This window comes from Gopherus evgoodei, chromosome 8, assembly GCF_007399415.2.
Source record: "Gopherus evgoodei ecotype Sinaloan lineage chromosome 8, rGopEvg1_v1.p, whole genome shotgun sequence".
Lineage (NCBI taxonomy): Eukaryota > Metazoa > Chordata > Testudines > Testudinidae > Gopherus > Gopherus evgoodei.
Window position 1 is genome coordinate 35,807,085 of NC_044329.1, and position 15,338 is coordinate 35,822,422.

The 15,338-nt window shown below is 49.3% G+C and overlaps 1 protein-coding gene across 3 annotated transcripts; it reads right to left on the reverse strand.

The window, feature by feature from the left end:
• Positions 1-618: 618 nt before the first annotated feature.
• Positions 619-11,739, reverse strand: SPATA24 (spermatogenesis associated 24). 3 transcript variants are annotated; one of them, XM_030573377.1, is made up of 6 exons: positions 11,612-11,739; positions 10,873-10,938; positions 5,693-5,823; positions 4,520-4,590; positions 3,006-3,108; positions 619-1,551 (listed from the first exon to the last, which is right to left on the reverse strand). In XM_030573377.1, the coding sequence occupies exons 1-6, from the start codon at positions 11,729-11,731 to the stop codon at positions 1,461-1,463; spliced, it is 582 nt and encodes a 193-aa protein (XP_030429237.1). In that variant the 5' UTR covers positions 11,732-11,739; the 3' UTR covers positions 619-1,460. The 3 variants fall into 3 exon arrangements, with proteins under 3 accessions (XP_030429237.1, XP_030429236.1, XP_030429235.1); XM_030573376.1 differs by having other exon boundaries at positions 11,600-11,739; XM_030573375.1 differs by lacking the exon at positions 11,612-11,739 and adding an exon at positions 11,340-11,506.
• Positions 11,740-15,338: the final 3,599 nt, after the last annotated feature.

Genomic DNA, 15,338 nt, shown 5'->3' on the forward strand with positions numbered 1-15,338 from the left:
AAGCATGAGGGTGGCAGGGGACAAAGGCACAGCCAGGGGAGCCAGGAGCTTAGGGAATGGAAGGTGCAGGGCACTGAGTGTCATCAAGCTTGAGTATGATGCAGAAGCAACTGGAAGGCTGGGGCAATGAGGGCAGGAGGCTGCTGGGGACTGTGCTTCAGGAGCAGTGCGAGGAAAGGCTCACCCAGAGTGTTACACACCCCTTACCAAGCCTTTGGGGCTCAATGGATGCAGAATGCGGCCCAGCTTCTCCTGCCCTCCCACCACAGACAGTTTTAAAGCAACAGTCACCTTCTCCCCCCCCAGGATCTGTCCATCTTGAAGGGGAACTTTGGGGTGTCTCCCTGCTTAGGGGCAGGGTCACATCCTGCCCTCCCTCCACTGTATCCTGGGTACCTGCATCCACATGTCTGGGAACAGGAATGCAGTGCTGAGAGTCCTCATTGAGTCCAAGAAGGAAATTTACTGGCCCTTCTTGAACCATTGAGGAGTCTCATCTTCCTCTTGAGAATGGGCGTGGTGCAGAGATGCCAGGTTCAAGACTTCAGCCAGCAAGGGACACACAAGACTGAGCTCAAATGATGACAGAGCAGTAAAGGGGAAGCTGATCTTGAGGTATTTAGTTTAAAATCTTTTATTTGAAGTCACTTGGTCTGTACATGTATCCCGTCGCCCTTCTGGGGTCTAACAGTATTTACCAAGATCATGAGATTGTCCCTGCCACTATCTTGGTGGGTACAGGGGATCAGACAGGGGAAGCTGTGAGACACAAACAGCACTGGTGAGGAAGGGACAGAACATGGCTAGGCAATGGGAGCATTTCCCTATAAGCTCTCAGCCCACATCAGCAGTGACCAAGGAACAGCCGCTATTGCAACCCGGGGTCTGCTCTGAGCAGAGCCCCAGCTGAGGTGGCAGCTTTGTGAAGCACACAAGTGCTTAGAGGACAAAGGGAAGCCCATTTAATTAATTTCACTTGCACCAGGCTCCAGCGGTGAAAGGCCACCGCATTAAATCAAACTGCAATGGCCCGAGTCTGTATCTGCACTCAGATTCAGCCTGGGCACTCACCTGTCATAACAGAGGCATAGCTGGGCCAAATTTGAGTGAGTGGTGGCGACACAAACCCCATGTGCCAGGTCACACTGCCTGGAATGGGGAGTTGGGCTTAGCACCACAGGACAGGAGCCGCCAATGAAGGATGAGTGCATGGTGGGCTCGCTTTCCAACCCCCTTCTTGACCTCTCCCCTGCCCCAGGGGCCTCCCCACTGCACCAGGCCAGGAAAAATATGTTTGTGTAGGCCAGGGCCCACTGATGGGTTAATCTACAACCTTTCTGAGATAGTGATAGAGTATTGCTATTGGCCTTGTTGGCCACTGCAGTAACGGTGAGCATAGAATCTTTACAGTGGTTGCGTATCGAGGGGATACATGGATTGTAGTGTAATGTTTAATACAGTCACTTTAAACCCTTCTTCTGTTTCTTTTTCAGCACTTGCGCTATGTAACTTTCCTGTTGTTTCTGTATTTTTAAGTCTGACACTTGAGTCCTGCAAAAACAAACAAACAAACAAACAAACAAACAAACAAACAAACAAACAAACAAACAAACAAACAAACAAACAAACAAACAAACAAACCCACCATCAGAAAGTAGCACTGGTAAGCATCACGCTGCTAATTTTTTACCAATTCTCCTGGTCACTTCCTGGGCAGGTTAATCAGGGATCTTCTAAGCAATTACTAAGGAAATGGCCACATTAACAAGGATCCTCTATTAAGCCAGAGCTAAAGGTTGCCCCGGTGGTAGCACCCAGGAGTTTTTTGCCACTCTGTAGCCAGATGTGTTAGCAAACCAGGGTTACACTGATTTCACACTTTGGCATTAGCAACATAATTCTCCTGTTCCTGGCAATCAGTGTCAGGATGGTAAATCAGACTCCAGGCATGAAAGGTGCAGGGAAGACCCACTGCTCAGTCAAGAGGAGGCTCAGGCCTGGTACACACTTAAAAGTTATGTCTGCATTGCTACATTGTCCAGGGGTGTGAAAACCCCACCCCCTGAGCGACACACCTATGCTGACAAAACCCCCAGTGTGGAAACAGCTGCACTGATGGAAGAGGGCTTCTGTTGATGTAGCCAACATCATTTGGGAAGGTGGCGTTCCTACACCAACAGAAACCGTGTGTGCAGATACAGGCTGTGTCTAGGCTAAGGGGGTGACACCAGCATGGGCCCCACGCTGTAGATACACCCGAAGAAGAATGCAGTGCTTTAATTAGAGAGAATTTCATGCAGATAAAAGGTGCAAGGCTGGCAGCCGCAGATGAAAGGTGCAAGGCTGTTCGTTTTCCATTTATCCACAGAACAGGTACAACACGAGCACAGAATGCAAACATCCCCTAATTAATATGCCTACCCTCTGATCTGGAGGGACAGTCCAGAGGGGAAGTCTCCATGGACAATTCAGCCCTTGGCTGCTCTACTGAGATGGCAAGCAATGAGGCCGATGAACGGGTTTCATAATACAGATGCCCATTCCCAGCCACTGGGATCCACCTGCGTGACAGATGCCTTGGCCCTGTGCCATGCTGCCCTGGTTGCAATCAGCAGAGGCATCTGAGCTAGATCTCTCTTGCTTTACATGTTGGGGGTTGGCAGGATGTTCTCTGTGAGGGTCCCTCAGCTTTGGAACCTACTCCCCTCCCACCTGCTCTGAAACAGCACCGGCCTGCTGACCTTCCAGGCATGCTGCAAGGGCTCAGAGCCGGAAGGGGACTGACAGGGGCAAAGGGTCAGTGTGGAGGCAGGTGGCTTCTAGTTGGAGTGAATTTAATGGGATTACTTTTGAAGTGACATCAAAGACAGCTAGAGAGACAGATGGGCAGATTGTTAAAACATTGAAAACAGACAAAACAGACACCGTATTCCCACTGAGGTCAGCATCAAACTCCCACTGGCTTCAGCGCAAGGCCGATAACCATCTAAGGAGGTAGTACTCACTTGAGTGTTTGCTTCTGCTTGGTGATGAACTGCTGTAGCTCCTTAATTTCATTCTCTTTGTCATTCAGAAGATCCTCCTGTTTCATAATATGGCTCTCGATTTCTACCAAAAAACGTGAAGGGGAAGTTGAGGCTTAAAACTCACTTGAGATGCAGCTAATCTTTGGTGCATTTCTATTCCCTCTGGTATCAACACAGCAGCCGAATTTTTTCTGGCCTTTGTTTTAAGGATTTCTTATAGTATCAGCTACAAACATTGATACCGAAAACATGGGAAAAATGTTCCAACACCTCTCAAAATGGAGATTAGCTCCGCGCTGAAATGTGGACAGTGACATTGGGCTACAGTCAGTTCTGGATTAGTTTCACATTATTGTGCATCTGATCATAAACACAAATGGTCTGCAATGCCGGCATGAAACCTAAGCGGGGCAGCTGAGGTGAGAGGACAGCTTGTTAAACAGAACTACACCAAAAATAAAGGTTCTTGGGTCTAGACCCTTCCATCTGAAGGCTTCAGGATGCTGCATGGATGTCTGCAGGCTTCACAACACCCCTGCGAGGAAGGTATGTATCACTAGCAGTATAGTACAGCTAGAGATATTGAGGCCCAGAGAGGTTAAAGGGCTAATCCTGTGAAATGCTGAGTACCTCCTGAATGCCCTCAGCTCCCACTGACTTCAGCTGAAGGCACTGGGCACCTCCCAGAAGATGTCTGGCACCTCCCAGGATCAGGCCCAAGTGACTTGCCTGATCACATGCTATATCTGTGGCAGGGATAGGCCCAGATCCCCCTATGCCTTCATCTCCAGGTCATGCTTTCTGAAGCTAAACAATAAGGTGCTTTCATTACAGATGAGGGGGAAGAGACTGAGCGGAACAAAGCGTTGCCCTATTAAATGTTTTACTGCTCAAACCCTAGATTGAGCCACACACGATTCTGATTGCCTGGCTTGGGATTTCAGCCTAATGCCTTGGGAGCACCTTAACCTGATTTGGGAGGAAAACCTGACAAAAAAAGTGGGTAGATATTTAACATGTGCCGTTTGCTTGCGGAGAAAGCCAGCTCTCCTTATCAGTCAAGCAGGGACACTCTGAGCCTTTACTCAGTGACTCAGAGAAGTACGATTCCCTCCCCGCTGCTCCCTTTCTCCAAGAGGGGCCCGCATCTGCACCAGGCCTTTCCCAGCTGCAGATTCCTTCCCTCCAGCACCAGCTCAGCTGATATACTAATGGGTGAGTGGAACCACAGCTCCACTAACTCCCTGCACTGCTTCATGTCCACGTAGGTGCCCAGGAATAGTGACTGCATGGAACATGCTCCCCCATCCCCTGCACCTGGATCTCTAGTCCAGAGAGACCCCGTGGCGGGTGGCATGTGTGTGTCTGTCTTGGCGGGAGTACGATATTAAGTCATATCACACTTCCTAATGAAAGTAAATCCTGGTTACTGGCCTTTTGTTTCTAAGCTGGTAGAGCAATGTGTAACAGACTTTAGCCTCTGGTAAACTTACCATTGCATTTGCTTATTAGCTTGTCTTTTTTGGTGGATTCTCTTAGCGCTTTGCTCTTAACATTGGAAAGTCTATAACAGAAGCAACAAAAATGAAGGCAAGTGACATGAGCGTCAGTGTAATTTTAAATGCTGAAGAACCTTCCCATTTGCAAGGGCTGATCTTCCTTCTGCACCCCCATGGCCATGCAACCCCCTTAGGCAGCTCTGAACTTCTCAGACACCGTGGCATTTGGAGACTTGCATGGTAGCTACTCTGCTTAGCCTCTGTTTGCCAGAAGCTGGGAATGGGCAAAAGGGGATGGATCACTTGATGATACCTGTTCTGTTTATTCCCTCTAGGGCACCTGGCATTGGCCACTGCTGGAAGACAGGATACTGAGCTAGATGGACCTTTGGTCTGACTCAGTATGGCTGTTCTTATGTAGTCAGGCATCCAAATGTCACCGATTGGGACTACATATTTAAGCCCCGATCCTGCAAAAGTGATCCACTTGGGCAGGCCTGTAAGACCAGCAAAGGCCCAGAAGCCTCAAAATGATCGCCCCACACAAATCACTTTACAGGGCTGGGGCCTTAGGCAGAAATGCCCTTTAAAAAACACTGCTGAACCTCTCTCACCACAAAGCAATACATTTAAGAGGCAACCTAAAGAGACTGATCGTCCAAACCCTAAATTCCAGGCCTCACAGGGCTGAACTTGGGTCCAGATTCAGCAAAGCATTTAATCATGAGCTTAAAATTAAGCACATGCTTAAGTCCCATTTAAGTCAACTGAATTTAAATACATAGTTAAATATAGTCTGCAAGGGAGTCTGTTGTGATGAAGCTGATTTTATTACTTGTATTACTGTAATGGCCAGTCGCCCCAGTCACTGACCAGGGAGGGCCCCATTGGGCTAGGGGCTGTATAATCAGAACAAAAAATGATTGCTATGGTTGCTAATAGCTTTGGGCTCCAATTCAGCAAAACACTTTAGTACGTGCTTAACTTTTTTCCGATATCTAATTCTATTAAATTCGGGTAAACACACTTTGCTCCCACATGAGAATGGAGTCCCTAATTAAGTACGATGCTGTCATACACAGCTTGGTTATTAACAAGACAAAATACTTCCTGCCTGTTTTCAAATATTAAAACACAAATTCCCCCTCCCCACCCTCCCAAACTTACGCTTTTTCAAAGATTTGTTTCTCTCTTTCAAGCTGCTTGGACAAAACCTCAATCTCCCCGAGCGCAAACTGCAGCTTCTCAGCTTCCTTGGCAAGCAGGGTTTTGGTCTTTGAGTGCTCGTCTTCTTCTTTCTGTAATGCACACAGCATCCCTATTTTCTCTGCCAGCCCCAGACCAATCCAGAGTATAAATCACAGACTTATAGAAATGTGGGGCTTGAGAGGTCAAGTCAAGCCCCCTGCACTGAGGCAGGACTGAGTAAACCAGTGGTCCCTGACCTTTTTCGTCGAGCCATGGAGGACCATGGCGGCGGACAAGCATCCACCGAAATTCTGCCGACAAGTGGTAACATCAATAGGCGTTGCCGCTGAAAATCAGCAGCATTTCGGCAGCGATGCTCTGGATGATGCAGCTTGTTGGTGGCATTTTGGCGGATGCTTGTCCACCGGACAGTACGCGGGCACACTTAGATGGTGGGCGCCATGGTGCCAACGGGCACTGTGTTGGGGACCCTTGCAGTAAACCTATGCCAGCCCTGACAGGTGTCTATCCAACCTGTTCTTAAAAACTTCCAATGAGGGGGATCCCTTGGAAGCCTGTTCCAGAGCTTAACTATCCTTGAGTTAACCCTTAACTACTCTTAAAGTTTTTCCTAATAACTAACCTAAATCTCCCTTGCAACAGATTCAGCCCATTACTTCTTGTCCTAACTTCAGTGGACATGGAGAACCATTGATCCCTGTCCTCTTTCTAACATCTCTTAGCATATTTGAAGACTATTATCATGTCCCCCCTCAAAATCTAATGCAGGGGCCGGCAACCTTTCAGAAGTGGTGTGCCAAGTCTTCATTTATTCACTCTAATTTAAGGTTTCGCATGCCAGTAATAGATTTTAATGTTTTGTAGAAGGTCTTTCTCTCTACAAGTCTATATATTATATAACTAAACTAGTGTTGTATTGTAAAATAAACAAGGTTTTCAAAATGTTTAAGAAGCTTCATTTAAAATTAAATTAAAATGTTGATCTTATGCCACTGGCCCGCTTAGCCCACTGCTGGTCTGAGGTTCTGTTCACCTAGGCTGGCAGTGGGCTGAGTGGGGCTTGTGGCCGGGACCCCAGCTGGGAAGGGTCTGGCAGCCAGAACCCCAGACCGGCAGCAGGCTGTGCGGGGCCAGCAGCTGGGACCCCAGACCGGCAGCGGGCTGAGCGGCTCAGCCCACTGCCACTCAGGGGTTCCATCCGCCGGCTCCTGCCAGCTGGGATCCCGACTACCGGACCCGCCCAGCCTGCTGCTGGTCTGGGGTCCCGGTCCTGCCCACATACAGTGGGTACCTACCTTCTCCCTGGTTCTGGCCCATTCTCTTCCTCTCTGTGCACTGAGCTGCGGGTGGGAGTGGACTGAGCACAGGGCTGGGGGTGAAGGGTCTGGCTAGGAGCTAGAATGAGGAAGGGGGCTCAGTGTTGGGGCAGGAGGTTTGGGGGTGGGGGCACTTACCTGGGCAGCTCCCATTTGGTGTGAGGGGTGCAGGAGCTCCCATTTAGTACTCAGGGTGGGGATGGGGATGTGCAGGGTGCAGGGGATGTGCGGGGTGCAAGAGTCAGGGCTGGGGTCATGGGAGCGTGAAGGAGTCAACAGAGGGCTGGGTGGTACAGGGCTCAGGGCAGGGGCCTTGGGTTGTGTGGGGTGCAGGGCTCAGGGCAGAGGGCTGGGTGTGTGTGTGGGTGGTCAGGGCTCAGGGCAGACAGCTGGGTGACTGCCCTCCCCCAGAACTCCCCCCCCCCCGCTCCTTGTCCTGATGACTACCTCCTCCTGGGATCCCACCCCCTATCTAAGCCTCCCTGCCCCGTGTCCCCTGACTTCCCCCAAGGACCCTACCCCCTGCCTGTTCCCTGACTGCCCCCAACCCCTTATCCCCACCCCGCACCCAAACAGAACTCCCTGGAGTCCCATGCCTATCCAACTGCTCCCCACCCCGTGACAGGACCCCTAGAACTCTGGATCCATACAACCCTCCCCCTGCTCCCTGCCTGCCCCAACTCCTCTCCACATCCTTGCCTCCTGATAGCCTCTCCCAGAACTCCCAACTCATCCAACCCCGCCAGCTCCTTGTCCCCTGACCACCTCCCCCCAGAGACCCCCCACCCTAACTGCCCCCGTACCCTCCTTGCTCCCTGTCCCCTATCCCCCCCCCCCACCCCCAACAGACCCCAGGATTCCCATGCCCCATCCAACCCCCCCTGCTCCCTGACTGCCCCCTCCAGAGACCCCCGCCCCTAACCACCCCCCCCAGGATCCCACCCACCCTGGTCCCTGTCCCTTGACTGCCCCCACCCCTTAGCCAACCCCCCTGGCCCCAAACCCATTACCATGAGGCTCCTCGCTCATCTGGAGCTTTGCTGCCGCGCGCACAGCCCCGCCCCGCCCCTCAGAGCGCTGCGCACGGGGCAGCAGGGCTCCGGATGAGTTGGGAGCGTCTTTCCCTTCTCACGGACCCAAACACTGCCCCGCGAGAGCACGCAGCCCCGGCCCCCAGAGCGCTGCGTGCGCGGCGGCAAAGCTCCAGAGGAAGGCGGAGGAGGGGCCGGCGGCATGCTGCACTCGGCCGGACGCTCTGGCCTGGGCGCGCGGACCCTGCAGCTTGCCATGTCAGCAGGATTTTTAATGGCATGCGGAGTCCCAGCAGGCAGCCGCGTGCCATTAAAAATCGGCTCACATGCCATCTTTGGTACGCGTGCCATAGGTTGCCGACCCCTGATCTAATGCGTGTTGATCATTTACAGTTCCAGAGGACATTTCACTTCAGAAGCTGCCAAAGTACCTTACGACCAGTCTTAACCATTGTGCCCACTAATGAAAGGCAGCCATGGCTAGGATGGAAGCAGGGCCGATTCCAGGCACCAGCTTATCAAGCAGGTGCTTGGGGCAGCAACTCCAGAGAGGGGCGGCACTTTCAGGTATTCAGCGGCAGAGGGTCCCTCACTCCTGCTCAGAGTTAAGGACCTCCTGCTGAATTGCCATAGATCGTGATCGCAGCTTTTTTTGAGGGGGTGGGGGGTGCTGCTTGTGGTGGCAAAATCCCTGGAGCCGGCCCTGGATGGAAGGTGGCAGCTGATTAACAGTGCACAGCAAAATTACAAAGCAAGTTAGGACAGGACGTGTTAAAAAAATGACTAGCCAGTTGAAACTGCAAGGGAGTTGAAGGAGGCAGAATGCAAATCCCTACAATGGCCAGACCACCGGTGCTAACACGCAAACTCTAAGGAAATGTGTCACTGGACCTTTAATGACCACAAGTGGACAAGTCCACCATTTTGTCTTCTCCAAAAGACAAAACCTGTGGTAGGACAGTGCCCCTAGCATCACTAAGGAATATTAATTCAATATCTACTCAGAGAGATGAGTGCCACTTACTGAATTATCCAGCTACACAATTCTTTAAAAGTGAATATTGAAAGATCTTGACTGACCAATTTCATCCTTTTGCTTACAAGCTCTTAAGTAATCAGGGCGTTTATTAGTTACATCTTTCCTGGTGAACGTCAATCAAAGGACCGAAAATCCATTAATTACACAATATATGTGGGCTACCTCACCAGCTAAGGACCCGGATGTCCCATTCCATTTGCTCCTACCATACACAACTTACCATTCAGGCTAAGAGGTTCTCAAACACACTAATAACTGAACACCTTTCTTCTATTGTTAGCTCAGTGATGGAGGGGATCTATCTGGCTCCCACTCATCCATGACATCTGAGCATGCACTCTGATCTCCCAGTTACCATTGAGTGGCATGGAAGAGGCCAACATGTCGCAGATTTTTTGGTATATTTGATAATTTGGAAAAGTGCATTTAAAATTGACTATTATTTTATACTTATTGGAACCAAAATTATTTTTTTAAATGAAGTAAATGGATGTCATTTTAATCACCTTTAAGCAACATCCTAAGCTTCATCTTCAACTAGGCATCACATAACAGATCAACTGCTCACAGCTCCAAAGTAAACAGGGCTATTTTCTGTTCTGTTTTTCACAGGTTTTTATATGGGACTCCTTATGGTAGCATCTGAGCACCATCCAGTAGTGTAATGCACAGCTCACATGTGTTGTTTGCTCTCTCTCATCCTTGCCCACTGGGAGAGTTTTTTCTTTTTTTAAACTATACCTGTTGCTATGTATTTATATTAAAGAAGGCAAGATCAAAGAAATGAGCCTTGCACTTGGAATGGAAGGTGGCGAAGTTTGTGATAGTTCTTACTTCCTGAGGGGAAGAAGGGGGGTCACTGACCAGCTCCCAAGCACTTCCACTGGCTGAACAGGTGTGTCCCCCTCCCTCCGATCCATGCTCCATGGGCCTCCTAGTACCTTTACCCTGTATAACTTCAGGAGCCACAAAAAGTTAAAATGTCGAACATCTAAGCAAGCTCCAGGGCACTGACCTGGTTCTTTAGACAGCTCACCACATGCAACTCAAGCATGAACCTCTAGTACAGCACCACTGAAAACAAAATAGCTGGACACAAAGATTCAAAAAGAGAGGAAAAGGGGTGGAGGTGGCAGAGAGAATACACACCGAGAGAAGACTTGTTAGTGGTACTAAAACAGTCTTTTTATTCTGTTTGTGGCACATGTAGTCCCATGGAAACTTAGTCCACTGACAATTAATACTCCTTTCCATGAGTTTCACTCTCCTTGGTTTCTAATTAATGCAGTACTCAGTGATTTTTTTTTTTAGAACTGCTAAGCTGCATCAAGTCTATCCTTGAGTCCAAATGCAGCTCTCTTACCTTCGAATAAACACTGCAAGGCTAATTTCAATCTGTTTGGCCTAGTTTCCAATAGAAATGGAAATTGTTACATTATTCATTGAAAGCAGCAAAGAATCCTGTGGCACCTTATAGACTAACAGACGTTTTGGAGCATGAGCTTTCGTGGGTGAATATCCACTTCATGCATCTGATGAAGTGGGTATTCACCCACGAAAGCTCATGCTCCAAAACGTCTGTTAGTCTATAAGGTGCCTCAGGATTCTTTGCTGCTTTTACAGATCCAGACTAACATGGCTACCCCTCTGATATTATTCATTGAGGCCTCCACCAGGATCAGAGCCCCATGGTACCAGATGCTTTTCAAAATGTATGAAGATGTAAGTCCCTACTCCCAAGAGGTTACTTACCTCCAACTTCTTCACAACAGTCTCATAATCCTCCTTACGTACAAAATTCTCCTCTTGTATTGCGATCTGCAAAAGGAATTTGAAGTTCAATAAATCAGCTATGGGTAGAGATGGCGCTTCAACACATGTAGAGCAGACCTGCAAGACTGACAAGTGATTTTGAGTGCCCAACTTCACACCCTTCAAAGGTGGCTGACTTTCCAAAGACAAATGCTCAGCATTTTCTGATCATCAGCCCTTTCTTGGGTGTCTCAGCTTGGACACCCAAGGACAGACACACCCAAATCACTCATGTTTTTTTAAAGGCCTGGCTATAAAATCCAAGTATGGTACAATGACCCTGCTGCCAGCAGCTAGCCAGTCACTGGGGAAGAGGTGTTTCAGGAGGAATTTACTATCTTGAACACAAAGCTAGGGGAAAGGGGGCACCCGTGGAAACAGCACTGGCACATGCAACACAAACACACCTGCTCACGTGCAAATGGAGAGGGGAGACCAGTGAGCACATGCACCCAATTGCTCAGACCCCAATCCCCTGCACCCGGGGCAGCCCACAGCATAGCCCGGGGGTGCCCTAGTGCAGGCTGAGCGGCCTCACGAGCCCTCTGGGACAAAGAGTAACAGGTGAGGTGGCGGGGCCTCCACATGGCCCCACCCACCATCGCTCCAAGCCCCGCCCACCGCGTCGCCGCTCCGCCCAGAGCCCCCGCCGGAGCGCTGCGCTGACCCGACCCCGCACCCGGAGCCGCAGCTGTTCTATTAGCGCCTCCTGGGTCGCGACGAGGTCGCGCAGCTGCCGGAAGGCCAGAGCCTCGGTACCCGGCCGCCCCCACTCCGGCTCCCCCGGCCCCGCCGCCATCTCCGCGCTCCCCCCGCCGTTGGTAATGGCCGCCACTTCCCCCCCGGCCAATCACAACCCAGCTCCCTCACCGCCCCCAGCAACGGGGACAGCGAGGCACCGCCCGCTAGCAACCGGGCGGGGGACACGCCCACTTCTTAAAGGCCACTCAGGGGCGCGTCTACACAGGCAAGAAAACCCGTGGCTGGCCCTGGCCGCTGATTCCGCCTAAGCGCTGTTTAATTGCACTGTAGCCATTCAGGCTGGGGCTGCAGGCTGAGCTAGACCATCTACGTTGCAATTAAACAGCCCCTTGGCCAGTCAGGTGGCACAGGCCAGCCCTGGCTGTCTAACACAGTGTAGACATACACAGTGGGGGTGGGGAGAGGGAGAAGAGGTGCTGGAAAGGAGGAGAGCGGGAAGCTAAGCAGCCTGACCCATAACCCCAGGTGCTGGGTGGCCCCAGCCTTGGTGTAGGACCTGGGCACTAGTGACTAATACAGATGGGGAAGGGAAGAGTCTGTCTCCAGTGGAACAGCATCACTGGGCCTTTGGGAACTGGCTGCTGGGGGAGAGGGCAGGTGCACAGCTTGAGGTAGCATGGGCAAGGTGGCAAAAGGCCTGCAGGACAGGCTGGGAGAGGAGGGCCCAGGGTGGTAGGAAAGCAAGGCCATGATGAGCCAGAGAGGCCAGCACAGTGTTAGCTGCAGGGGCCTGCAAGCCAGAGGAGTAAGCATTCCTGCTAGGCAGCCAGCTCGTGGGATCACTGACACTGTTAAGTAGGGGAAGCCTGGGCAGGAAGAGATTGAGTCAACCCTAGACATGTTGGGCCTAAAACCCATTTCTACCTGTCAGTAAATTCAGTGTGGATACACCTTCCTTACACCTGTGTAAAGCAAAACAACATCAGACTTGTGGAGCTGACACTGGAGACATCAGACAAGTTCAGATGTGGAACTGAATGGAAGATAAAAGGTTATCTACCTAGATTATAAACTCTTTGGGGCAGGGATCATCATTGCTGGGTCTGGGTTTGTACAGCACCTAGCACAATAGGGTTCTGGTCTGTGACTAGGGCTCAGAGGTGCTACAGCAACATAAATAATAATTAATGCCAATACCTAAAGGTAGTGGGAAAGATGCTTCTCTCCTGGCTATCACACAAAATTACCAGTCTAACAAAAGCACAGTGATAGTTCTGGCTTTGTTAATGGAAGTGTTGGGTTTGGTTTCTGGTGATGGTTAAAGGCACTGTTGCCATAGGAAAGCACCTTCAAAAAGGTGGATCTTACTTTCACCTAAACAGGCACTTTTGGGCTTAATAAACCGTGGGAAAATTGCTAAAATGTCATAGACAAAGCCCCTCCCTGTGGTTTCTTCTTACAATAGGCAGGACTCTGCTGCTAATAATAATCTGCTCTGACACCTGGTCAAATGGCAGCCATTGCTGTATAGATGACAGCTGGACCATAGCAAGAGATGAGATCACATGCAGGGGGCTTTTTCTATACAAGACTTCAGCATTAGCACTGATTGGGGTCAGGTGTTCTAAGTACTGGTATGAGCAGGAAATATAGGACAGGAGATAGGGAACACTGGTATAACTCTGGAAAGATATGTTAAAGGAGCAGTTAGAAAGCAATGAGAATCTTACAGCAATAAGGTGATGCTAAAGAATGTAGGTATCATCTTCTAAATAATTGTCACTCTGCTTAAAGCATGTTTCCCTCCCAGGTTTCTCCCAAGCTCCAGCCCCTCCCACACAGCTGCATTAATAGCACTGATTCTGTTAAGGAAATGGAGGGGTATGGTGTCTGTTTATACTGAGAATCATTCTCCTTGTTTTCTCGGTAGTTACCCACTGGGAATGAGTCCAAGTTCTATGCAAAATGCAGTTGCACTGGCATTGATTTACTGACATTAAATATATTTTTGATCTGTAGCTGGGCTGTACACAATGGATAACCTGTGTCAGCTGCTTATTAACAGATTAAAAGCAAATGGTTTACATTTATGACCTTTGATGCCAAAGCACTATACTATGATGTATTGGGGTACAGATCAGAAGCCAGCCAAGGCACTTCACATGACAGGGAGTAGGCAGTTTTGCTAAGGAGCCTGGTGAAGTCAGGTACTTTCATCATGTGTGATAGGAGAGAGAGCAAGTAGGAATTCAGTTAGAAAGGTTCCTTCTGAAAGCTTTCCCCACACAGTAAACTCTAAGGTACTCAATTTCTCAATATTGGAAGGCTTAAGGGACAAGTCAGTCCCTTGGGATTTAAGCATCTGGCTGCATGGGGGTTTAGGAACTTGCTCATGTGAGGCTTGTTTCCAGCTGATGTGCTTGAGTCTCCTAACGTTAGCAGTTAGTGTGTGTATATATGACAGTTAACTGTGAAATATTTCTCAAAGATGTCTTTATAGAAAGGCTAGATTGGTCCTTGGGAATATTTTTCTAGCTGAAACAGGATAGCTCATAATTAAAGCTGGTCAGAAAACTTCCAACAAACCAAAGGCTAATTCATTGCAGTGAAATGTTTTGCTGAATCTATTAAATAGTCACAAAAGCTTTTGCCTCAAGGCAGGCAGGTTTTCACTGGACACCTGCCAGCATTGTAGGGTTCACAGCTCTGGCAGGGAGCCCACCAGTCCCCGGAATCCTGGCAGGCATCCCATGCCCCACAAGGGAATGTGCCAGCCCTAGGATCCCAGGCTGGAGGCAGGGCTCTGGGAGGTAGCAGTCTGGGAGCCCTGGCTGGAGATATGTCTCTGGGATGCTAGGATCCATGTCAGGGAGCCTCCTAATCCCTTCAGAGCCCCAGCCAGAACTAGGAGCCTAACAGCCTCAAGAGGCCGAGCTCCAGCTGGGGTTTCCAGCAGTGCTGCAGAGCTGTTAAGTGACAGTGACAAGAATGTTACTTTTGCATTTCATTTATGAAACAACATTTTCAGGGATGCATGATTCATCATGAAATTTAAGTACATTTGCTTTAATTTGAAGTTAGGACTAAAGCAAATTCATAAATACTGGGATCTCTGTGTTTTGCCCATCTCCACTCATTAAATAAAATTACCTCATCATGATCATCAAGATTTCCATGACTTCAGAGGCGTATCTGTTAACTTGGCCTCTTGTGTGCTCTGCTAGTTGGTGGTTCTAAAACAACACCCAGACTGTTACAAGTCACTCTGATTTGCCATGGCATGCTGGATTTGTTTTTTAGTTTGACTGCAGAAGCTGGGAGGGCATTATCCACTCTAGTATCATATTAAGGTGACTTTGGCTTTTAACTTCATGTTGGTGAACTTTTTTCAAAAAACATACACTAATGCATTTAGATATGAAACCAGCTTCTCTGATTCCACTGGAACAACTTACCAAGGGTCATGGTGGATTTGCCATCGCTGGCAATTTTTAAATCAACAAGAGTAGACTAGATATTTTTCTAAAGATTTGCTCTAGGAATTATTTTGGGGAAGTTCTATGGTTTGTGTTACTCAGAAGGTCAGATTAGATGATCACGATGGTCCTTCTGGCCTTGGAATATATGAATCTATCAAAGTACAGATAGCCTTGGCTGCAGCTAAGCAATACAATGGGTTTGGCTGTTGCTGCACTTCACAAACT

Bases quoted from the DNA above. Each gene is read 5' to 3' on its own strand.
- SPATA24 (XM_030573376.1), bottom strand. From the start codon at position 11,731: ATGGCGGCGGGGCCGGGGGAGCCGGAGTGGGGGCGGCCGGGTACCGAG. The intron at 4,591-5,692 runs GTAAGTTTGGGA...CTTCTGTTATAG, and splicing joins AAACAAATCTTTGAAAAAGC to ACTTTCCAATGTTAAGAGCA. The intron at 1,552-3,005 runs GTGAGTACTACC...TTGTTTTTGCAG, and splicing joins AAGCAGAAGCAAACACTCAA to GACTCAAGTGTCAGACTTAA.